The 26,031-nt window shown below is 35.2% G+C and overlaps 2 protein-coding genes across 3 annotated transcripts; one reads left to right on the top strand and one right to left on the bottom strand.

Moving 5' to 3' along the window:
* Window positions 1–1,286: 1,286 nt before the first annotated feature.
* On the bottom strand, window positions 1,287–4,885 carry LOC132299266 (protein neprosin-like). Of its 2 annotated transcripts, none has more exons than XM_059795783.1 (7): window positions 4,375–4,885; window positions 4,189–4,275; window positions 3,700–3,963; window positions 3,379–3,438; window positions 2,881–2,934; window positions 2,622–2,768; window positions 1,287–2,053 (listed from the first exon to the last, which is right to left on the bottom strand). In XM_059795783.1, exons 1-7 carry the CDS (start codon window positions 4,555–4,557, stop codon window positions 1,676–1,678), a joined length of 1,173 nt encoding a protein of 390 aa, XP_059651766.1. In that variant the 5' UTR covers window positions 4,558–4,885; the 3' UTR covers window positions 1,287–1,675. The 2 variants fall into 2 exon arrangements, with proteins under 2 accessions (XP_059651766.1, XP_059651764.1); XM_059795781.1 differs by having other exon boundaries at window positions 3,379–3,543; window positions 4,375–4,883.
* A 6,517-nt stretch (window positions 4,886–11,402) lies between these two features.
* Window positions 11,403–24,631, top strand: LOC132299265 (myosin-12). Its single transcript, XM_059795780.1, has 40 exons — window positions 11,403–11,697; window positions 11,806–11,934; window positions 12,797–12,940; window positions 13,063–13,208; window positions 13,295–13,451; window positions 13,533–13,591; window positions 13,722–13,881; window positions 13,966–14,115; window positions 14,205–14,341; window positions 14,433–14,579; window positions 15,346–15,447; window positions 15,535–15,592; window positions 15,726–15,827; window positions 15,925–15,962; window positions 16,251–16,377; window positions 16,462–16,632; window positions 16,722–16,853; window positions 16,947–17,053; window positions 17,314–17,374; window positions 17,491–17,668; window positions 18,006–18,211; window positions 18,778–18,897; window positions 19,023–19,121; window positions 19,363–19,578; window positions 20,136–20,275; window positions 20,359–20,460; window positions 21,065–21,173; window positions 21,251–21,319; window positions 21,412–21,471; window positions 21,593–21,763; window positions 21,889–22,044; window positions 22,162–22,368; window positions 22,451–22,600; window positions 22,737–22,807; window positions 22,919–23,018; window positions 23,117–23,173; window positions 23,257–23,313; window positions 23,420–23,500; window positions 24,010–24,092; window positions 24,201–24,631. Exons 1-40 carry the CDS (start codon window positions 11,695–11,697, stop codon window positions 24,322–24,324), a joined length of 4,686 nt encoding a protein of 1,561 aa, XP_059651763.1. The 5' UTR covers window positions 11,403–11,694; the 3' UTR covers window positions 24,325–24,631.
* The last annotated feature ends 1,400 nt before the right edge of the window (window positions 24,632–26,031 follow it).

Genomic DNA, 26,031 nt, shown 5'->3' with positions numbered 1-26,031 from the left:
AGGGGAAGAGTCCTAGGCAGTAAAGGCGTCTCCTAAGGAGAGGTTTTTTTTTATAAAAAAACTAACCTTGAAAGTTTGTGATGAACTCAGCAACTGCATAGTAGCTAAAAATTGAAAAGGAAGGACTTGCTGGAAGAACTTGCAGGAGAAATTAAAAAGGATCGCCGGAATGTGCAAGAAAGCAACAGAGAGTAGAAGCGAGAGGTAAGAGGAAGGGTGGAGGTTGAAAGACCAGAATTTATAAAGAGGAGAAGTAAAAGTGACATGGAACTCCAAAGGTCAAGGCAAAAAGTGGTGCTGCAGATCTCGAAACTTGGGTTCTTGTGCCAGCCGTTCGATTCCTCGAGTCATTGCTCCAAGCCGTCAGACCAAGATCGTGTCCTTTCAAGAATCTCACCCTCATTAATGAGGAAAGAGATTATTGGGGGCAGATGAGGACACCAAAATGACCCGGGTTTGGTGTGATCCACATTGCATAAGACGGGTCGGGTGTGGACAAACGGGACGGAGCAAGTTCGCGCCGTATGGGCCCAGGTCCATAAAGTCATTTCAGAAGCCCATGTTAAAATGAGGGAAGTCGAGTCCAGCCAAAAGAGAACAAGATAGGTCCAGCTCAGTAGTGGTTATAACTGTCTATAAATAGAGGGGATTGAGAGGGAAAAGAGGTTGAAAAATCATTGGGAGTGTAAAGTTTCTTTCTCTACGATTAGGGGAAAATTCTTTGTACTTTCAGCTCCATATTTCAAAAATCAAAACAAGAGCCATTGAACCTTGTACTTTTGTTTGATTGTCAGCTCTAATTCTGATTTTTTTTTTTTTGCTGAATGTGCAATCAAATTCATCTGATTAGGATTGTATTTCTGTTTATATAAAAATTGTACGAACATTCTTATCATATGTTTGCATCCTCAACCATTGGATCAATGATACCGAAGTAACTTCCTCGATAAAAATTCTGGGAGCACCCTCGTGATGATGTACTGTTGAGCTCATGATAATGACAGTAGAAAATTTTCTTAAAAGCGATCGGAGACATGACCACCTTAAAGCAGGTCCACAAAAAGCTACCACTGCAAGTGATGGTCCACAGCAAAAGAGGAGAAACGCATGTGGATGTCTATTCATTCACATGGCCATCTGCTTCAACCAAATTATTCAAATGTCCCATTATCACAGAGCCCAAACCCCGGCTAACTTTTTTACAATCCAAAACAACAACAACAACAGATTTGTAAAAGCTGAAAACCATTTTACTCATGCAAATAATTGAATCTAATGTCAAAATCTGTACTCAAATACACAACATATATAAATTTGATTCATCCATTAACAAACTACCACTCCCAAGATAGGAGCGTTCAAGCAAATACATTTATATAAGGAGTATGAAAGATGCCTGTTCTTGAGTTTGAGAAACTTGACCACCTTTCTTTCTCCAACAATTTAATTAAAAAAAGAAAAAGAAAAAGTAATTAAAAATATACATATATATATATATATTCCCACTACAAAGAGAGATTCGCACATTGCTATACTAGTCTAACCTAAAAGAGAGGTACAATAATAATGGTGGTCACATAAGTACATTTAAAGTTGACTTGGGAGAATAGGGGCAGAAGAATAACACTACTAATTATTATTATTTTTTTTTCGTTTTTTTTTTCTTTCAAATTGGTCATGGACAATTAGGGTTTCTACCAGGACCACCAAAGTAGAAGAAATTGCCCCAATCACCATTCTTGCCAAGTTGGACATCATAGCAGTTGGACTGCTCAGTGAAGGTGTTGACATCTTTAGGAGCCCTTAGGTTATTGGAACCATCTACTATCTGAATGTTCCTGAAGTAACTAGACTTGCCAAACCCTTCCTCAGGGAAGTGTCCACTGCCCATTTGAGTGGTGGTGTGTTGCCCATCTGATTCTGAGTTCACAACCTCTCCTCCCCACTCAATCATTGAAGCACTGTCAGTCAAATATGAAAACAAGAAAGCAGGCCAGTAACCTAGCACTTGGTTGTTCCCAAACTGCATCCACCAATTGCCTTCTTTTGGATCCTATCAATATATAAAAATAACCCATCACAAAAATAATCAAAACTGATATTATAAAATATATGATAATGAACAAACATATGAACACAAAAAGAAAAATATAAAACATGCACCTACTAACAGAACATGTCAGAGATTCCCTGTATATTTGCATAATCTTCTACAGTACTATATACATATACATATACATATACATATATACAAGTGTTTTATATTGTTAAAGGAATATTATCACCAAGAATTTAGCTCAATGGGCATCTCCTCCTCCCACATGAGTGGTTGAGGGTTCAAATCCCTAGTCGATCGATTTTAGACCTTCTACCATATAAACAATGTTTAATCATAGAAATAGTTGAACAATTGGTGCTTGCATCGGTGATAAAAGCTTTGTTGAGTTGAACTGAGTTAACTTATTCGCGTCTGCAACGAACAATTTTGCGTTGGGACAAGAAAATCCATATATAAAATTTGGAAAGGAGAATATACTATGTTTTTGTTGCACATAATATATAACTGTACTTTGAATTTTTGAACAGAGAGAGTGAGTCAATAATTTAGAGTTAAACTTTACCTTCCAGACAAGTATGCTGATATCATATTGGGACTTATGATAGCCAGAAAGTGGGTAGATGCTTGCCCCCATTGCTATCTCATTGTTGATTTGAATAAAGCCTGAGCAAAGGAGGTTGTAGCAGCCCGTGGCTTGATAAGAATCACTCTGTCATTTTCCCAAATTTTCACACACTCAATACACATTTTGGATACATTAGCAGTACACATACAAATGTAAACCCCACAAAAAGGCAATGCCAAAAGATGGTGTCACTTACAGTCCAGTAGGTGAAAAGTCTGGTGTTATTATCTCCATATAAATCTGGGCTCACCTGTTTTTCTCTCAACACAACAGAAACCAGATAATAAAAAATCAACAAATGATCAAAACTAAAACACTAATAATATTAAGGCATCTCGATCCTAGCATGTTGTAGAGATTTTCAACGCACTTAAATAGGTTTCAACTCATTTGTTCTACATTTCAAAGGATAGAACTAATGTGTTTAAACACGAAGTAATAATGCTATAGAGATTTTCAATGTACTTAAATAGTGTTTCAACACCGTATGTTGAAATCTAGAACAAATGCGTTCAAACACGATTTAAGTGTGTTGAAATCTATTTCATGTTTCAACACATTATTCTATCGGTTGAAATGTGGAACAAATGAGTTGAAACGCGAAATAAGTGCATTGAAACACTTCTGCAACACGGACCCGATACAACAGATGATCCAGACTCAATATTTTATAGATGTGTAAATGTATGTATACCTGCCATCCAGCTTCAATGCTGTTGAGATCTTCAGCAAAAGTGCCACCCAATATCCAAATCTGTGACAAGCTAAATTCATTAGACTGCTGAATCCTGGGCTCCCAAACATTTATAGTCGCTTTTGCTCCATAGTATTTATCTCCTTCCACATAAGCTATTGCATGCTAAAAAGCTCCAAAACAACAAAATCCCAAAGGAAAAAAGAAAATCATTGAGGGTAAAAGAGAAAAGCAAAAGCAAGAAAGCTAGTAGATCAAAAAGATTTCTTTTTATCCTATATATATATATATATGTATGTATATACACACACATTGTTGTACCTGGTGGCCACCTTGATTGATAAGGTCAGGGTCAGCAGACTTGGGTTGAGGGAAGGTTTTGTGGTTCTTCTTCCCATAATTCTGGATAGAGCTTGCTCTGAGGAGATCTTTACTGCTAGTCCTTCTGATGGGAATTGTCCCTTCTGGGCACCTCCCATTTACATGCCAAAGCTGAGTAATTGGGCTTGTTCCTCCACTGCTCTCTGAAGGAGTGGACACTTTGCTTTCATCAAATAGCCCTTCTGGGTGATAATTTGGTCTCATCTATAACCATCACAAACAATTCCATTCTAATCAATACAACTAAGAAATAGGATATATATATATAAAGGGCAAACCTAGTGCACGAACCTCCCCCACATTGCGAGGTTTGGGGATGGTCAGATGTACGACATTAGAGGCTGATTCACCTCCAACCTTACTATTGTGTCAATGCTCGCCCTCAGAATACACACACACACATATATTTATAGAGAGAGAGAGGGTGACCTGAACAGTGTGGTTCCCGAGGAGAGGATGTTCAAAAGCTGGTTGGTGGGAGATATGGACACAGTCGATTACATCTCCATCTGGACTCTGTTTTTTGACAACATTTATTGCAAAAATAAGCTATAGATATGCATATATATATAAATATATATATAGAGAGAGAGAAGAAAAGGGTTTGAAGGGGACCTTGATGGATTTGAGGGGAGGTTTGTTCAAACGCTTCAAGTGCTTCTGAACCTCAAGATTCTGAAAAGATGTGCTTACTCTGCCTCCATTACAGAGTGGCACCAAGAATGCAAATAAGCAACAGAGAATCTTCAAACCCATCACCACCTCTCTCCTATTCCCACTGCTAAAGTGCGCCGCCATGGTTGAGAAAGTGGGTGTAGGATGTACGACTAAGAGCTCTCAAAGTGAGTGTTCTCCAACAACCATAAGAGTCCTCTGCTTATCCTACGCACCCCCACAAAACTCTCTCTCTCTGTCTCTCGGTGGCTCTTTTAAAAAAATTGGAATACAGATCGATGTGTTGAAACACAGAGTCACGCACACACAGAAACGTCCAACTGAAATTGCCGACGCTTTGGTTTTTCACCGATGAGAGGGTTGAATTGGAGGATAAAAAGGGAAATTTTTGATAAAAGTAGTAAATGAATAGAATGTGGGGGATTCAATGATTTGAATATGCATCGATTAGTTACGGTTATCCACGGTTTATTTGTCGTTTCGGGACTGCTATTGGTGATGTTGATAAAAAGTGATAAAAAGTGAAGTAGGGCTGCTATGAAGTTTTCGGGTCGGGTTGTGTATATTACACATACATATACATATACATATTTCAACTTAGTCAAGACAAATTTTCATTTATTATATTGAGCTAGAGAATTCATCTAGAGTTTGAAAAAAAAAATCAACTAGAGCTAGAATTTGAGTTCGAGTTTGAGCAAGAATAGTGTGTTTAAGTTTTATTTAAACATTACTCTAAAAATTAACTAAACTTATTTGAACATTTGCAATCACAAAGTCCAACTTAGTTCAAACATTACTAATGTTGATCATAGTAAAGTAGGCAAAATAATGAATGTTAACAAATTTGATTGGGGATTTATAATATATGTATAAATTACAGTTGAACCGAGATAAAATTTTGTCAATTTAAGTTTAAACTAGTCAATTAAATTCAAGTCTTAATTCGAGTAAGAATGATGTATTCTAACCAATTTTTGCAATCACGTATTAAACTCAAACTCAATTCATTTAAATAAATTGAAGTTCGATCTTAAAGTAAATTCATTCATGATTTAAACATTATTCACCTAACTCAAACTCGTACGAACGGTAAAAAAATTAATAAACAAATAAACAAATCATGTAATAAAGTAGAGTTCAGATTTCTTGCTTATCAAACTCAAGCCCAGCTTTAATCAAGTTGAGTCCTAATAGTTCATAAAGAGCTTATTCATTCATAACTAAAATATACACATACCATGTGCATGTGCGAGATGGCAAATTGGAACCAAATGCATATGAGATACATGTTTCTTCTCTTATTTTATTTATGAATTAAATTAAATTTATAAATACAGGCTGTCTTAGGCCAATCGCATTTAGTGCAATTTGTCATTGGTTCATGGACGTAGACATAGCCCAAATGTGACTGGAGGTGCCCCTTTCACCATAACAATCCATACAAAATTTAGTTAATGACACTTTACATCAATTGGAGGTTAAAAACTTGGGTTGATCCACATTTGGACAAGAACCCAACTAAGTGATACAAATATGACTTTATTGTCAACCACTATAGGGCAACCCATGGTGGGTGCTAGGTTGTGTGGATGCCAAACAAATATAGGACCATAACCAATATAGAATAGGGGTAGTGTGTGTGTATGTATGTGTATATATATATATATATTGAATTGGGGTTGTTTAGGAAGATGGGTTGTGTTCAGAGCTGTATTGTGTAGAGAGAGACATTGGAAAAATACCTGGTTAATAGATATGGGAATTTGAATTGTTTGGTGGGGGCTGCACTAAAAAATATCATGGAAAACCATCCAATTCTCATATTGTGTGGTCCAAAACCCATTACAGTTGATGGGGTTTGGTTGGACAATGACATAGAATGAATCAATGAGGAGTAATCCACTTTCCAAAAATAAAAATTAGGATAAGTACCATTAACATTACAATATAGTGACTTCCATTTTTAAAAGAGGGAGCCAACTCTGGCCAAATCCATCCTTATCAAGTTTGATGGAAGGTAGGGTATGGGAATCCAATAACCATTTTTTACCTTTAAAATGGAAGAGGGTTTGTTATCATTATACTTTTTGGAAATGGAGCTGCCAATTTCATATTATTATGACAAGTGTAGAAACTTTTTCTCCACTTATAGTTTTACCATCTTTTCAAATATGAAGACAGGCTGAGTGCAATAGTAAGTTTGTTTTAATATGACTCGTCAGTCACCGGTTCAAAACTAAAAATAATTTTTTTAATACAGGTTAGAAACTAAATATAATTTTTTTAATGACGATAATGTAAGAGAAACGGCCAAGAAAATAAAAGCTCAACACCTCTCAATCTTTATTACTTTTTTCAATATGAAAGTGAAAAGAAAAAAAAGACCTTAAAAAAAGAAAAAAAAAAAAGATAGATCTTATTCAAACCACCAATTATGGCATCCCTTCTCTCTCGCTTCACACCTCGAAATGCACCGTATTTATAGAAAGAAAAGCGATTTCACATCTTCTTAACCTGAAATGGCTGGAGAGAAAAAAGTTTTTTTTTTTTTTTAGGGTACTTTCGGGAACAGATCTAGTGGAGAAGAAGGACTAATGAGATAGCAATAATGAATCTTATATAAAGTTCCCCCTACTGCCATTCTACAAAATTGTACATGAAATTTTCCCCTCACACGACTCGTCATTCAATTCTTTCAAAGTTATTGGATCATTTTCCTCATTCAAGGATTTCGAAAGTAAGACTAAATACATCTGATTCTTTTCAAATCTTGTAATGACGAAATCCTGGTGTATTGGGCTCGATTGTTTTTTTCAATAATATCCACTAAATTTAAAAAATATGTGTTGCCATAGACTATTTTTTTTTTTTTTTAAATCAAGATTTATGTCTGTACTTTTCTCAAAGGAGCCCCCACCATCATTAATAATTGCAAATGTTAATGGATACATTATTAGGTCCCTTTAAGACATTCCAAACCTAGTCCACTGATTAATCATCAAATATCAAAAGGGTCAAGCAACAAATGATATTGGTGGGTGTGCGTGAAGCTACCCAAGGATGTTCAAGATTAGAGTTTGAAAGTTCAACAAAAGTTTGGTGTTGGCAGTCATGAGATCACTTCAGTGCTACTCTGCCTGAAAATTTTCAATGCCTAATTAATTGAATTACATCTCAATTGAAATAGAGAGATTCTAAAGTTTAGATTTTGTCAGTATATGTATAGCTGGGAAACACTAATGACCATTTTATGTCAACCCTATTATTATATTGATATGATGGTATATATGTTTGTTTAAGCATTTAGTGAACTTTATCAACCTCGTATGCATGTGTGTGTATATAATATGCATTGACTGTAGAAACACGGGCAAAGGGCATATTTTCTTCAAATTTGGCTGCTGATTTGAAATTGACTTGAACCCATATCAGACAATGTAACACAATCGACTTGAAGGAAGGGTTGGTGCATGTAACGTATATATGCCATTGCCACTCCTATAATATTGAATACGAATAGTGATTTCATTACATCACTCAATTCTCTGTTTTCCTAAGATTGATGGTCTTGACAGTGTTGACAGTGAAAGAGGTGTACAACCCAACCCAATATAACAAATTCATGCACCTTATCACAAAAAGTGTGACGAATTCGAGAAAGGGAAATGATTAATGCATGATCCTAGCCTTAGGATGCAACAGAGTGAGATGACACCCGTGTCCTATTCTGTTGTATTTTAAGATTAGGATGAATTACGCCTGACATTTCGGCTGAAATATCGAACCTGCTCTATCCCATTCCTAACAAAAATAATTTAACCATCAATTTTCGACAGGTTATTTTACATGTTCAGTCCAATAGACTTGATCTCAATCTTGACCTAGGCCTTTGCCTAATACCGAAAAATAAAAATAAAAAATATATATTTTACATAAAAAAGAAAAATCTTTTTTGAGAAAAACATTTTACCTAAAAATAAAAAGTCTTTTTTGAGAAAAATATTTTACACAGCTTTGCAGTATTTTATATATTAGTGGGCTAAGACATGACAGCATGCCCAATGGGCTCGTATGAACCAAAATAGACCCAACATTTGATGTAAAACTGGGCTCATGAAGCTTGATCCTGCCAAACCCAAATCTGTTTCAAACAGGTTATTTCTTTTCTCCTTTGCTTGATGGGCCTTCAAAACAGATCAATTCTTTTTGCCTTTACTTGATATAGCTATATTCTAGGTCCACGAAAGAATAAATCTGGACCTCAAATGCCATTGCTATTTCTTGTGTAAAATGGGCAAACATATGACATAATAGGAGTTTGGTCTTGGGCCTAATTTTTTTCATTATCTTCATATTTTATACTTCAACCAATAACTTCTACATGCCTATATATATATATATTGATGGATCAGTATATAATTTGTTTTAAGATACAGCATCCTTACTATGGTGCCTATATATATATATATATATATATATATATATATATTAGCGTTTCAGTATATAATTTGTTTTAAGCCTGCAAATCAATGGATTATAGCACAACAGCATATCTAAAGAGATGTATAACTCCTTTTTAATAATAATAAATATACGTGGGTTTAATAAATATAAGTGCGATCAAAAAGATTTATAAATTGTTTTGACCAAAGTATGGCTCTCCAAATTCTCAAAATAATAAAAATAAATAAATAAAGTATAGTTGTCCACTCAGCAGAGCCCACAAAATCTTTTATTACGGCCGTCCACTTAGCAGAGCCCACAAGATATTTTATTACAAAAGAGGAGGCTTTCGAAACTTAACAGGCCTATATTTTGGGCCCAGAAATTGGATGAGCTGGGCTAAAACTGAAGTTTTGGATAAATTTCTTGGGGAAAAAAAAATATATATTTGATGTTAAATTGCTCATTAACTAAAATTAGTTCAATGACTTCTATCTGATAAACCATAGTTCAACATATTAATTGGACATTAACTCTCATAATAATTACCTCTGGAATTTCGAATTTTTTATATATTGTTCAATTATGATTTCATTTATGGACTTAATGAGGCAAAGGAAAACACAATATAAAGAATACAATTTTCCCTTGTTTGGTTAACATGAAAAAACATGAGGGGAAATAAAATATGAGAAAAGGAAAGAAGCTTTTAATATTGTGCATTTCCCTTTCCTTTTCAAAAACTTCTAATTTCTAATTTCACTTAAATAAAGGATAAAATAGAAGGAAATCTATTTCATTTTTATATTTCCTTTCCTTTCTTTTCCTTTCCATTTCTAAATTAAGGACCAAGGAGCCTAAAAAATATATAAAAAAGAAACATCATGACTTCACTGAATCCTTTAATAATTCCTTTTTGGACCGACTTTAATCATCACATCCCATCCCATCCGATATGCTTTAAATTATACAAGTATTTGTTTTTCTTCACCTTATTGAATAATATTCAATTTTGTATACAATTATTATACCCACACATTATTTTTATGCTCACCAAATTTCACCCCAAAATAACAATAATAAAATAAAATAAAATAAGAGGAAGAATAATATGAATCTAGGGATCAAGATCTGCATAGGTGGCAAAGGCGCAGTTTAGGGTACTATGGTGGGCACATTCCCTACCCTTCTGAGTAAACAGCCTTATAAGAAAGAATAATCATGATTAGTCTATTTTATATTATATACAAATATATGTAATAACAAATAAAAAAAAAGTGGAAAAGGAAAGGACAAAAAAAAGAAAAAAGAAATGAAGAAAGCTTTGTTGGAAAGCAAGTGAAAGAGGGCTGTTGTGGGTCCCAGACCTCAGGACCTTTTCCCATGTGAATGTACATCCTCCAGAAAGGTTTGGATTCAAAGAGTTTACCATCTCCACTCCACTCCACCGCCCAAAATAAAAGGAAAGGAATTCAATTCAATTCATAGCCACCCCAGGCCCATATGACCACAGCAAAGGGTGGTGGTGGGTGGGCAAGGAATTTGAAGTTGGGAAAATGTGGCCCCCACAAAAATGTCTTTCCTTTCCAGGTGTCCAGTTGGGCCCTACTTCACTATCATTTTTCATTTCTACTTTTTGATCTTTTACAACTAGAATCACTAGATGGGATCCTCTTTGATCCCATTGACTTCTGAACTGATGCCCATTTAGGTTGCTAAGTTGTATAGCTAATGATCTCAACTACAAAAACAAGAGGCTCTTCTTATTGGGTTGGGGTTGTTTTGAACCTACGACCAGTTCACAATCGAGCAGACTTATCCTACGTCAAGAATTACCTTCAGCAGATGTTGGTGTTGTAGTTCTTTAACAAACGACTATTAATCAACTCTTGAAAATGCCGTAAAAAAAATGAACCAAATCTTCAATCCTAGAATAGAAATTAGAGCCAAAGAAAGAAGTTTACCCTGCTCGGAGTCGAATTTAGAAACACCTCTGACCAGCAACACTTCTAGTTAGTTGAAGATGCACCTGTAAAACAGCGGAAAATAGAATATAAAATTGCATATTAGGAAGTTTAGAAGTGCTAAGCATGAAGCATTAATAATTCATGAGACATGACACAACAAGCTATCTTTAATCCTATTGATCTAAGAGAAAGTTAAGGCAAACAATTATTCAAAAGTAAACTACTTTTAATTTTATAAACCATTCCATGAATGCTACTATTACCCACTATGCTCAGTAATGCAACAACCATAATTAAGAACACAATGACCTTACCATGGCAAAGCAATGGGACCATTCATCAGATGTTGCAATAAATAAAATAAATCAAACATCTCTGCATCGTAGTGCTTAAGCAATAGACGTACACAACTCATCATCATCATCATTCTTGCCTTTGTTCCATATGAATGGGGTCGGCCAATGAATATAAACAACTCGCCGACCAAATATGATACTACAATTCAAAATCGGGGGTTCTGCTGGTGCCAAGTCAGCATCCTATGTGTAATGAGCAAAAAAAAAAAAATGACAGGTGGGGGAGGAGGGGAGGTGAGCGGTGGCTGCTCTGTCTTTTGCTTTTGAGTTACCACCACCTTCATTTCCTCTGCTTTGAAAACATTCCTTTTCAACATTCTTTTCCACTTTTTCATTTCTGCAATCCACCACCCCATCATTCCTTAAGAACACACTACCATTCTCCTAATCTCTCTCTCTCTCTCTCTCTCTCTCTCTCTCTGTGTCAAGACAAAAGCATACATTTGCTCCTCAATTCTGTTCTGAATCTGATGATCATATAAAATCCAAAAATGGTAATCGTCTAGCTGATCATGAGTCTATGTTCATTTTCAATCAACTACAGCTTTACCTTTGTAAGAAACATTTATATATTCTGTTTTTGTGATTCTTTGATGATCCAGGGAACTCCTGTAAACATCATAGTTGGATCACATGTGTGGACAGAGGATCCCGAAATTGCATGGATCGATGGAGAAGTGATAGAAATCAAAGGCAAAGAAGCCACCATAGTCAAAACAAATGGAGAAAAAGTAAGCTATAACTACCAGTTTACCACCCACTTTATTGGATAGCAGCAATATATATATACATATACACATATATATGTTCGTGTTGTGTGTGTGTGTGTTTGTGATCAAGCTACTAGGATCATTGGATCAATTCATATTGTAAAAATCTGAACAAAATGAAATTGATGCCATATACAACATTTGGTACCTCTCTTTAGGCACTGTGTAATTTTAAATATAACAGTATGAATAGTTTGGATCTGAAAATGAATATTGCCTATATAAGTATTAGATTAGCTATCTTTAAACTTTCCACTGTGTTAATAAATCAACATCAAAAAGTTCATATACTTGTAAATTGATATTGCTGCCAACAAACTCCAAATTTTTTATTCATAATTTGACACCAAAAAAAAAAAACGATGACAGTTTACAAAAACTAGTTCAATTGGAAATTGAAGTGACACTATGGGGGGCGTTAGGGTAACAACTTTTTAAAAACAGTTTTAATTGGAAGAGAATAAATTTTGAATATCCCAACAGAGATTCTCCCTTGCATTATTGTTGTGAAAATTATGTAAATTTTCTGTAGTTGATGAAGGTAAATTTTCTGTAGTTTTCTTCAGTAGGAAGAAGAATACCAGTCCTTCCAAGTTCCAACTTAAAACTGTTATAATTCTTTCCATATTAACAAAAATGAATTGCATCCATATGTCAAAACAAATCGAATTCAAATGTTCCTAAATTATTGATCTGTCTCTACATTTGCTTGAGGGAGAAATCAAATGTCAAGGGATTAATAAATCAAATTCAATATTAAATGTCTAAACAATTTGCACATAAGTTTAAGCAAACAAAGTATTAGCTTCGTTCTCGATTTCAGATAGTTGCAGATATTTCCAGTATATACCCCAAAGACACAGAAGCACCACCAGCTGGGGTCGATGACATGACCAAGTTAGCTTACCTCCATGAGCCGGGAGTCCTTTACAACCTTGCTTCTAGATTTTCTCTCAATGAGATATATGTGAGTCGCCTCCACCCAATTAACTCTGGAACTGCAGTAAATTATTTAGTGATTCATTGAAAGCTTTTAAAACATAGAAACACAAAACAACTGGAAATCTGATAACCAGTCCTGATAAGCAGACTTACACGGGGAATATTCTAATAGCGGTAAATCCTTTCCGGAGACTGCCACACTTGTACGACGTCCACATGATGCAGCAGTACAAAGGAGCTGCTTTTGGAGAGCTAAGTCCACATCTCTTTGCGGTTGCAGATACCTGTTACAGGTATGCCTGATTCCAGAGTATAGATTAGGCGACACGTAACATGCATAATCTGACAAAAGACTTGATTCCATAATTCCATATATCAGGGCAATGATAAATGAAAACGGGAGCCAATCCATCTTGGTAAGTGGAGAGAGTGGAGCTGGTAAGACAGAAACAACAAAAATGCTTATGAGATACCTCGCATTCATGGGGGGCAGATCAAATACTGAAGGAAGAACAGTTGAACAACAAGTTTTGGAGGTGAGTACAATCTAATTTTTACTTCATATATATTAATGATATTATAAATTCAATGACGAGTTATATTTTCACTTCTTACAGTCCAACCCAGTCTTGGAAGCATTTGGGAATGCCAAAACTGTGAAAAACAACAATTCTAGGTGAACCATATAGATGCTTTTTTTCAATTCCATCTAAGTTTTTCCTTTTCCATTGTCTAATCCTTTTGTGATTGGAATTGCAAGAAAACTTATTTGCAAGAAAACTTACATGACTGAGTGGTCGTACCAGTCGTTTTGGTAAATTTGTAGAGATTCAATTTGATAAGAATGGAAAGATATCTGGGGCTGCAGTTCGGACATATCTTCTTGAAAGATCACGTGTTTGCCAAGTCTCTGACCCGGAGAGGAATTACCACTGTTTCTACATGCTCTGTGCAGCACCACCAGAGGTGACTTCCGTATAATCAAAATCTGATACTCCATACCACCAAAGTGATGATATGTAACTATCAGATAATCGTGTTTCCTTTCAGGATGTTAAGAAATTCAAATTAGGAGACCCAAGAAAATTCCACTATCTAAACCAAACTAATTGCTACGAAGTTGCAAATGTGGATGATGCAAGGGAGTATCTGGAAACCAGAAACGCCATGGATGTTGTAGGGATCAGCCAGGATGAGCAGGTACTGTGCCTCCACAGCAGCGCAAGAACAAAGGAAAACACTGGAAAGACCCATTATTGGTATCTAAAATTAAAGGTTTCCTTTTGTAGGATGCTATATTCCGTGTGGTAGCTGCAATACTCCATCTTGGAAACATAGAATTCATCAAAGGGAAGGATATTGATTCTTCCAAACTGAAAGATGACAAAGCAGTCTACCATCTCCAAACTGCTGCAGAACTACTCATGTCTGAACTCCAATAAACTTTTCCCAACAAAATGCTCTTTATTAGACTCTTATTATGCATCAATAACATCTCATAATGTGCTTCTATCCAGGTGCAATGAAAAGGCTCTCGAAGACTCACTTTGCAAGCGTATGATAGTAACACCTGATGGAAACATTACGAAACTACTAGACGTAGCTGCGGCTACCTTGAGTCGTGATGCCCTGGCAAAGACAATATACTCCAGGCTTTTTGATTGGTAAGCAAATTAAACTCACCCCTTGAAGCCCGAACTTCTGGTTTTAACTTTCCTCCAGGCTGATAGGGACTTCAGCATGAGAATATTAGACTTCTGCTAAACAAATTACAACAAAAGCATTACAGAACCACAATTAAAAATATTTTCTACTCAAGGTATGAAGTTTCATCAACATGACTTTATATCACATTAACAATGAGAAGATATAAAAATATACTAAAAAAAACCCTCCAGGTCCTCTAAAATCCAACCGCTTTGAAAAATCATTAACTGAGTGGCAATATAAATTCTAGATTCGTCACATTACCTTGGTACTTACCACTATCTTCTATATTCATCTCTGAATTAAATAGGCTTACTATTTTATGGTTTCATTAGTAGCATTACCTTGCATTACTTGAAGACAAGAATTTTTCAATGCTCTGACATACTGCACTCTTATTTGAGTGCTTCATGTCATTGAAGATTAACTAAAAACCATCAGTAACCTTTGCTTCCCTAACTTTGTCCCATTTTAAAGCAACCTTGTTAATCTTTCAGTGTTAAAATAGATCTTTGATGCTTGCTTCAGCGTCAAACCCACAGTGATGTCAGTCAATAGATCTGCAGTCAGAAGAATATAGCTGAACCTGTTGAAGCTCTTTAGTCTAACAATTTTATGGTTAATGAGCTCATCCTCTAATTTTAGTTTGATTCAATAAAACAACATCTATATTATAGTGTGTGAAATTGTACGCATTAATGCTCAACTCATGAACTATGGCAGGATTGTGGACAAGATAAACAATTCAATTGGCCAAGACCCCAACGCAATCAGTATAATTGGGGTTCTTGATATTTATGGATTTGAGAGTTTCAAGATTAACAGGTACACAATGGTAGATTTCGTGACTTCTGAGCTTTTATACTTTTTTACACCTAATCATGAAATTTTGTTACATGTGTACTCTGGTAGTTTTGAGCAGCTATGTATCAATCTAACAAATGAGAAGTTGCAACAGCATTTTAATCAGGTAAACATGACAATTCTATATGGTATACTGCACTTCATTACACAGAATACATACAGCAATATTCTGTATGTACAATTACATTTTTAGATAAGTATTCTGCAAGTACAATTACAATGAACAAGCGTCTTTACAGCATGTATTCAAGATGGAACAAGAAGAGTACACACGGGAGGAAATTGACTGGAGTTACGTAGAATTTGTAGATAATCAAGATGTTTTGGATCTCATTGAGAAGGTATTGACCCTTTTCCTAAGACCATTCGCGTTCAGCTTCCACGTTATTTGGCTATAATGGGAAGTTTAGAAGGATAATTGTGCATTCTTAAATGCAGAAACCTGGGGGTATAATTGCTCTTCTTGATGAAGCATGGTATGTATTGTTCCCACTTGCATTATCATAAACAACTCAATATGTTAAAGAACATAGGATTTGATCACATCTACTTATGACTGGAATGACCTTCAAGATCAAATTTTAAACCTTGCACAGCCAAGTGGTAGCTGCATGACTGGCAATAAACATCCATATCCCCTATTTTTCTGAGGAAAAAAAAATACTCCCACACTCTGATGTCACCTGTACTTGCAAATGGAAAATTTTTATATTATCGATGCAAATATATGCATAGGCATATAGTTTAACACACTTCCACTGCAGCATGTTTCCCAAGGCAACCCATGAGACGTTTGCACAAAAGATGTATCAGACATATAAAGCACATAAACGCTTCAGCAAGCCAAAACTTGCTCGAACAGACTTCACAATCAACCATTATGCTGGAGATGTAAGCGATCCTGAGTTCCATTTTTTATAATCCAATTATACGCTATGATCTATTTCCCACTGTAAAAAACTTTTGGTCCAACAGGTTACTTACCTGGCTGATCAATTCCTAGACAAAAATAAGGATTATGTTGTAGCAGAACATCAAGCTCTATTGGATGCCTCCAGGTGCACTTTCGTTGCACATCTCTTCCCTCCACAACCTGAAGAAACATCCAAGCAATCCAAGTTCTCATCCATTGGAACCCGCTTCAAGGTGAGACAAATTACCATGTATTAGTGACAATCTGTTTGGTTCTCCATACTCTTAAAACACTGATTTTCTCATGAATCATCAAAATCCAGCAACAACTACAAGCTTTGATGGAAACCTTGAACACAACAGAGCCACATTACATCAGATGTGTAAAGCCAAATGCAGTTTTAAAGCCCGGTATCTTCGAAAACTTCAATGTCTTGAATCAGTTAAGATGTGGGGTAAGTTAGATTTTACTTCAACCTCTGCACCATTCTGCCTACTTCAGAATTTGCTTCTAATGACATAGTTCATTCTGGCGGTAATTTTGGCAGGGTGTATTAGAGGCAATTAGGATAAGCTGTGCTGGATATCCAACAAAAAGGACATTTGATGAGTTCCTTGATCGTTTTGGAATGTTAGCTCCAGATGTTCTGGATGGGTATAAATTAGCATTCTATACTTTTTTTCTGTAGTTTAACATTTTTGCCTTTGTCATGTGGGATTGAATGTCAGACCTCAAAAGTCAAGGCTCAATTATGAGCATCATACCTTAAATGGCTATTACATCAGAGTTGCTTTTAAGATGGAACATATCGATCATCATCATAGATACATCTTTACCTTTTATGGTTCTCAGTGGCAACAATGCCACATTCTTGTGGTTATAATTTTGGTGCTTAGCTGCTTTCTTCCATACAGGTCTGATGAGAAATCAGCATGTGTTACCATCTGTGATAGGATGGGCTTGAAGGGCTATCAGGTGCTAATTTGAATTTACAATATTAGTATAAATGTAATTGCTCCTAGTTGAGGGTGCTCCTGAGGAAATTTCAACAAAATATTGAAAGAACTATCTACCTTGTTACTCTATTTCAGATTGGTAAAACAAAAGTGTTCCTTAGAGCTGGACAGATGGCTGAATTAGATGCTCGGAGAACTGAAATTCTGGCTAATGCTGCAAGGCGTGTCCAAAGACAAATCCGAACTCATCTTACCCGAAGAGAGTTCATCACTCTTCGATTTGCTACAATTCACATGCAGAAACTCTGGAGAGGTTAGCCACTTTTTCTAATGATAACTAACCATTGCCCTCTTTAAAATCAGAAGACCAACCCTATAAACTGGAAACAAACTGATGAACATCTGACAATTATTATATTGAATTTTCTTTATGCTTTGTGTTTGTCTAAGTACAATGTGTTCAGTGTGAGCCCAAGTTAGTGAGTCAGGTTCAAGAAAAAAGTTTTCCAACTCAATCCAGAAGAGATCAGGATAAGGGGAATATTTGGACCAGATTTCACCAGAATCTAATCCATTGCCAGCTCTAAAAGTAATTCTTTGGGAAGAACTGAAAATGACAATTTTTTTTTTTTCTTTTCTGCCTTACACAGCACAACTTGCACGTAAACTGTATGAACATATGAGAAAAGAAGCTGCTTCAATCCGTATACAGAAACATGCACGTGCTCATGCGGCAAGAAAATCTTACACAAACTTACAGGCATCTGCAATAGATATTCAAACTGGGCTGCGAGTAATGGCAGCCCGGAATGAATATAGACGCAGAAGAAGAAACAAGGCCGCAACAATAGTTCAGGTAATTAATTGTCTATGGATGGAGATTATAAATTTATTTCAATGAAACTTAAATCAAACATAAAGAAAATTAATGATTTGTTAAAACAAAGGAAAGTCAGAATTTAGGGGTTCCATAAATGAATTGGACCTTAATCCTCTCTGGTTTGTATTATATTTTTGCTGTGCATATGCAACACCTTTATGTCAAGAATGAAACACCATTACTTTGAGAATGCAACTTCAAGGTAAAGGTGTTGCATTCTTGAAGTAAAGGTGTTGCAGTGTTGCATCTCGAAGTAAATGTGTTGCATGATTATTGCACCCTCAAAGTAAATATGTTGCATGAGTGCTGCAACTTCAAAGTAAGGGTGTTGCACCCTCGAAATAATGATGTTGCATATGCACTTGAAAACACTTACACATATGAATTTGAGAGTAAGAAATACTACTAATTACAAGCATTTAACAAAGTAGGGGTGAACATTACTACTTGGTTAAGAAGATTTAAAATGCAAAATGGAAGTATCAAAAAATATCATCATCCCTTTGAGGATTATTTACTCTATGAATCCTTGTTTCATGCAGACTCAATGGCGAAGATTCCATGCTCTTACTGCTTATAATCAGCAGAAGAAATCAACTCTTACACTTCAATGTCTCTGGAGAGCAAAGGTAGCAAGGAAGGAGCTTAAAAAGCTGAGGATGGTGAGTGTTATATTCTTTGTAGAACCATAATGTGGGCTGTGATTCTCATACATCTAACTTCTCTGAAAGGAAAATTAGATTAAAAGCAGATAGAATGGTTATAACTGAAAAGTCCCCTAATGCAGGCTGCACGAGAAACCGGAGCACTTAAAGAAGCAAAGGACAAGTTGGAGAAGCGTGTTGAAGAACTAGCATGGCGACTAGATTTCGAAAAGCATTTAAGGGTATATTCTCTATCAACTTATTTATGAAGGAGAACAGGCTAAGAGTTCAAAAACACTACATATAACAGAATCAATAATATCCAAAAAATCACATAAAAATCAATATCATTTTTGTAACCAGTTCAAATAGCATGTATACAAATTAGTAAGTAAATAAACAAATAAAATTGATGCTGAGCTCATAATTAAAAGACTGTAGTTCACTTTAGCTTACCGTGGAAAAACAATGGTCTTCTTGTAGATTGATCTTGAAGAAGCAAAAGGACAAGAAATTGCAAAACTACAAAATGCTTTACATGAAATGCAAGCACAACTCGATGACGCCCATGCTGCAATCATTCACGAAAAAGAAGCAGCAAAAATAGCTATTGAACAAGCTCCACCAGTCATCAAAGAGGTACCAGTCGTGGATAACACCAAGCTGGAGTTATTGACAAATCACAACGAGGAACTGGAGGTAACATCTAGCAACTCTGACCCTGATTCATTTTATAACAAGCAACATCATTTTCCTGCATTCAGTAGAGTCCAATCTTAAAAAACAAAAATGTAATGTTGGATATAGAGCATGTATGAGCTTCACAGTGGCCTGTTTCATGGACCAAAAATAAGAAACAAGAATTCAGAAAATTTATTTAATAAATTAATGAAATTATTGGCATAATTCTTAAAGTATGCAAGAATTCATACACTGACCCAAAAGGAAGAGTGTCTTGGTAAATTATACAAAATCATGGTGCTAAATCTCTCAGTGAGTAAAGAAAAGCCAAAGAAGTTGAGACACTTACATTCCTAGCTGTAAGCCAATATGCCACTGCAAAATACCCCATTTTGCCATAGTGGGCAAATGTGAATGTGTGTGTGAGTACTTGCCTAACCAAAAATAAATAAAAAATTCCCCGTTCAGGATCACCATATACTGCTGCATATGCCCTCTGTGCAGCTACATAGTGGCAAAGGCCGAAATTAGCATATATGAAAGTTGTTTGCCTAATATATATTCTGGACCTGTAGGGTGAGATAAGTGAGCTGAAGAAGAGGGTAGAAGAATTTGAGCAGAAGTACACTGAAGTTCAAAATGAGAGCACAGCAAGACTTAAAGAGGTAGAAGAGTCACAGCAGAGAGCATTGCAACTTCAAGAAACAATTGAAAGGTAGCCAAATTACCGCTATTAAACAAATCTATGCATGATCATAAGCTTCATTCTAACTAGTTCCTTTTTATGTTTACTTTCAGATTAGAACTGAACTTGTCCAACCTCGAATCTGAAAACCAGGTTCTACGCCAGCAGGCTTTGGTTGCATCAACAAATGAGGACCTCTCAGAAGAAATGGAAGTGTAAGAATATGCAAGACGAACAACCTTTTCTTGGTTCAGAAAATTGAAGTTGTTTTCTTATCTGGTGCTTGAAAATCTTTATAAAAACTAGAGAAAAGACTAAATGCTTGCCTCACGAGAAAATCAACAGAGTGAGTTTACTTAGATATGAACTTAGTAAATAGAACAAAAAAAGTAAAAGTAAAAAACAAAAAGACAACGTTCCTTCTACTTTGCAGGAAAATCATGCAAAAAGATGTCTATTATCATTAAGGGCACAGATATAATAAGGATAATTGTAACTTGCTTCCATTCATGTTGCTCAAGTGTTAAATGACATTTATGAAGAACGAAAATTCAAAATACTGCACAGTAGCATTTACCCTTGACCAGTTGACAGTGTTTAGACTTCATGCCAAACCTTTCAAAGCAAATATTTGACTGAACACTGATTCCATCAGTGACATACAGCCACAAATCAAATTTACTAATTGAGTTGGTCAGGCATGGTTTCAATTCATTATAAACTTTTTGAAACACTAAGATGAATGGTTGCCACTTAAGTCTTTGTTTTAAAAATATACTAATCACTACAGAAATCTGATTAATATTCCTTCACTATCAGCCTCAAGAACAAGATGAGAGATTTGGAGTCAGAAAATGAGATTCTCCGCAACCAAAAAGCAGTCATGGAGCAAATAGCTAGTCCTGAACGGGTACTGCCACAGGTAAAGGTAAAAACGGTTTGAATAGTATTCCAATAGCATTTTGTCATTGCCATTCAATTCTGACCCTTCTATAAAAAATGCAGCATTTTGATAATGGACATCAACCAGAAGAAAATCACCAAACAACAAAAGTAGAGGATCAAGCGACCAAAGTATGGTTAACTTTCTTAGAGAAATTTTCTTAAAGAACATACTAGCATAAACAACTAAGCCTTCATTATGAATGTATGAATTTTGTTTGCAGGAGTCAGGGACTCTTGTATCGTTCCTAACTAAACAAAGATCCCTAACAGACAGGCAGCAGGTATAGTTGAATTGGAAACATTTACTGATAGAAAAAAAATTGAGGAATGCTAATGGATATTGCCTGTGTTTAAATTGCCTAAACGTTGTTAAATACATGCTATTGTTCTTATCTTTAACAGGAAAATCAGGATGTACTAATCAAGTGTCTCATGGAAGATAAACGGTTCGACCAGAATAGACCTGTTGCTGCCTGTATTGTGTATAAATCACTTCTTCAGTGGAGATCCTTTGAAGCAGACAAGACAAATATATTTGATAGGATTATTCACACCATACGATCATCCATAGAGGTAACATCTTTCAACCATTTCAAAAATACCATAAATGTCTTATGCTACTTACAGATCTAAATATTCATGTAAGCAGCATACTGTGTTTGACATGTGAATTTATCTGCTGCTTTTCACTATTTAAGAACCAGGAAAACATCAAAGATCTAGCGTATTGGCTATCAACAACTTCAACCCTTTTGTTTCTTCTACAAAATACGATCAAGGCAAGTAATGCACCCAACGCGGCTTCGCATCGTAACAGAACTTCACCCACCAGCTTGTTTGGTAGAATGGCTCAGGTAAGCTCTTTCACACACAAAAAAACTTGTTATCTCAAAAATCAATGTGAAAATTTATAATGATCAAAACACAACACCAATATTTCTTCTTCTCTAATGATAAAAGTACAATATCAGGGTTTTCGTTCATCTTCAAATAGCATGGGAATTTCCAGTGGGTACAGTGGAATGGAGGGAAAGCCAAATACACAATCAAAAATAGAAGCTAAGTACCCAGCTCTACTGTTTAAGCAACATCTGACTGCTTGTGTTGAGAAAATATATGGGATGATCCGTGATAGCTTAAAGAAAGAGATTAGTCCATTCTTGAGCTTGTGCATACAGGTAAGCATCTTATACAATTAAGACTTCTGTAGTTCAAGATATTGCACCAATCTCTAACTGTATGCCTGAATTTGATTAATAGGCACCAAGATCTGCAAGGGCCAGATCAATAAGAGGGTCATCTAAAAATATCCATTCGAATATGGTTGCAAAACAACAGGCATCAAGCATACACTGGCAAAGTATTGTCAGTAACTTGGACCATATCTTGGGCATACTGTCTGAAAACTATGTAAGCAGAAATCTACTCCCCGATCTGCTTTTCCAAATTTTATGTTTCAACAAAGAAACTAAACATCACCATCCTTGCCTTAATCCCATATGAATGGGGTCAACAATTTAATTAAACATTGTTGCTTTATTAACAGGTCCCTCCAATGATCATAAGAAAAATCTTCAGTCAGGTATTCTCATTCATAAATGTCCAGCTTTTTAATAGGTAAGCAGCTCCTCCTAGGCTCAACCCACTACATAGAACTGCATTTCAATATAAAACATATTTTAATTTTTGGAAAGTGTCAAAAATGAAATATCTTCCCATGCTTTACAGTTTGTTGCTTCGTCGTGAATGCTGCTCATTTAGCAATGGAGAATATGTAAAGGCTGGTTTGCAAGAACTGGAACAGTGGTGTAGTAAAGCAACAGATCAGGTAAAGGAAAATCCACATGATATCATTTAGATATCAATGTGGCCCAGGTTCAAGATAAGGGAAATGAGGAAATTTTATTTCATTATGTTGTTGTACAGTTTGCCGGATCATCGTGGGATGAACTCCAACATATAAGGCAAGCCGTAGGATTTCTGGTATGATGTTCTAAACCCATATCACAATGCCAATAAACTTAGTTAAAGATTAGAACTGATCAAAATATGCTTCAACCATGCAGGTTTTACATCAAAAGACTCATAAATCATTGGATGAGATCACTAGTGAACTCTGCCCGGTAACAAAATATTGATTTACTGTCAAAGTCCACTTAAAGAATTATTTTGCTAGCTCTCAAAAAATTTCACAATACTGGACCCTAAAATTTTGTTTTCCCCTTTTAGATGTTAAGCATTCCACAAATATACCGCATTGGAACCATGTTTTGGGATGACAAATATGGAACCCAAGGATTATCTCCAGAAGTAAGTACTCTCCATATTTTCACTTATTATTATACTAATGCTCCGTTACCATGTTTATGAACCTTCATTGATAGGTACTTCCTAAAATAAAAAGAAGCATATCTTTTTTTCAATGTCTTCCCTTAAATTGAATTAAAAAGGTACCAAACACAGTTAAATCTAACATGGTTTAAAAAACTCAGTTTTGTTCTTCATTTGGAATTAGCCCTCTTGTTAGTGCGGATGCGCAAATTTTCTGGTCTTAATAATTCTCTTAAATAATATACTTTGAGGTGTTTGCACCCTCTCTCTGTAACAATCTTGTATGCAACCATGTAAGAATATTTATGTTGTGGCTAACTTTAGGCTTAAGTTAATTGATGAATACTGAAATGCATTTTCTTATTTAAGGAAAGCAGACCAATATATATATATATATATATATGAAAATGCACCACCCATTAAACTCAGTTAAATAAATCATCTTGATTGGATAACTGAGACCTCATTGGTATTATTTGGGACCTCAGGTAATTGGCAAAATGAGGGCACTAATGGCAGAAGATTCGATTAGCATGCCAAATAACACTTTCTTGCTCGACGTGGATTCAAGGTAATCAACTTAAAAATAAGAATAATTTATATAAAAATTCATAAATCTTCAAAATTTATATCTTGATGATAAATGCAACTGCTATTAACAAATTTGTAAATCTTACAGCATACCTTTCACCATGGAAGAGATTTCAAGATCCTTCTTGGATATCAACCTATCTGATGTGGATCCGCCACCCCTTCTCCGCCAGAGATCCGATTTCCATTTCCTATTGCAGCAAACAAATTGAGAATTTGAGTTTTCCTTCTTTTTAAAAAAAAAATTCACATAGAGAAGAAAAGAAAAAAAATCTTATCATTATTAATTGATTGATTACCCATTTTGCGTTTTGGGTGAGAGAGTGAGTGTTCAAAATGTAAAGTTTTATTCTTTTTTGACTTTTCAGTTCACACACATGAAGAATTCAGTTCATGGTCATACCAATTTTTTCATTCAAAAAATAGTGCTTTTGGGATTGGGCTGTTGGAGTGATTGTTGTAGAGAGAACAAAATTATTATATTTTCATAGAAGAGAGAAGAAAGTTTTTGTTCATGAATTTCTTTGATTACTATGAATGCCACTTCAAAATCTTTTTCTGTGTTTTTTTTTTTTTTTCCTACAGTGATGTTAGTAGTTTATACTTGAGAACATTAGCATATAGGTGATCTTAGTACAACAAGGGATAACTCAAAACTGTTCTTATGATTCTCACTTCATTGAGTCATCAAAAATGCCATAATGATAACTTAGAACAACAAGAGAGAATTCAACCATTTTAAGAATTCTTTTTTTCCCCGAAGTGAGAAAAATCAAGAGAGAATTCAGCATTTTAAGAATTCTTTTTTTTCACCCCCAAGTGAGAAGAATTCTCTCATTATTTAAATTCTCAAACTAGCACAAGACCTCTATAGTAGTATTCATAGAACAAGCATTAAAAGGACAAACTCGTGCACGAGGCTCCTGTCGAATATGTGACCTCCGTATCACAATAGAGCTGTTGCAAAATTAAACAGGAAAACATAAAAAATATATCATACACACACAACAACAAAAACAAACAGATTTTTACTTGGTTGAACTAAATTTAGAGCTACGTCCAAGGGTTGCGGAGATTTCACTGCACAAGGTACAGAGAATTCAGAAACCCTCACACTAAGGCAATATAACAAATGCAAAAATTATCAAAATACCTCCAAAAAATTTCGGGCCATACAGTATTTATCAGGCTCCACACTAAGGTTTGCCCTACAAAAATAATAAATAAATAAATAAATAATCTCTGAATCCAACAAGAGAGTGTGTTTTTCATACGACTTTACTAATACCTTTCACACTGATTTCATAGCCATTGTCTTCCACGAATCACTGGTTACTTCATGAAGAAATTCAAGTGAGCAACCAAAGATTTGATCAGTTTGGGGGAGAAGAGAACAATGACTACGAGAACGAGAAGGGTTTGAGAAATCCTCTTTGTCCTCCTAAGGGTATGAATCGAGTCGGGTCTGGAATGCGGGCCTGATCTAATTGGAGAGGGCGGGAAACAAAATGTTAGTGAGTAGTTGGTGGTGAGATAACACCGTTAACCACGGTAATCCATTATTTGCCGGTCATATTTCACATACACTGTTCTGGACAATTTAGTAATTATAATTATTTTTATTTTTATTTTTATTTTTGTTTTTTTAGAAGGATGACATGCAATTTAAAATATATTATGGTTAATTAAAAATTTTAATGTAAAAATTAAAAAAACAGAAATAAAAAACATCTTACTCTAAGCTTTAAATTAGTCATTTTATTTATGATGATTATTTTTATATATTCATTTGTATCTGTATTTGTTTCCCATTTATATTTGTGCTTCGTAAATGTGATATGGATATAATATAAGAAAAAGAGGGCTTTGTACCAAAGTAATGTAAAAAATGGACAATTACTATAATGAATTTCTTAAAA

Source organism: Cornus florida, unplaced genomic scaffold (genome assembly GCF_030987335.1).
Source record: "Cornus florida cultivar Cherokee Brave unplaced genomic scaffold, ASM3098733v1 CherokeeBrave_3.0.0_Hap2_Chr03, whole genome shotgun sequence".
NCBI lineage: Eukaryota > Viridiplantae > Streptophyta > Magnoliopsida > Cornales > Cornaceae > Cornus > Cornus florida.
Note: the sequence above shows the minus strand (reverse complement) of the source record. Positions and strands in the feature narration are given on the sequence as shown.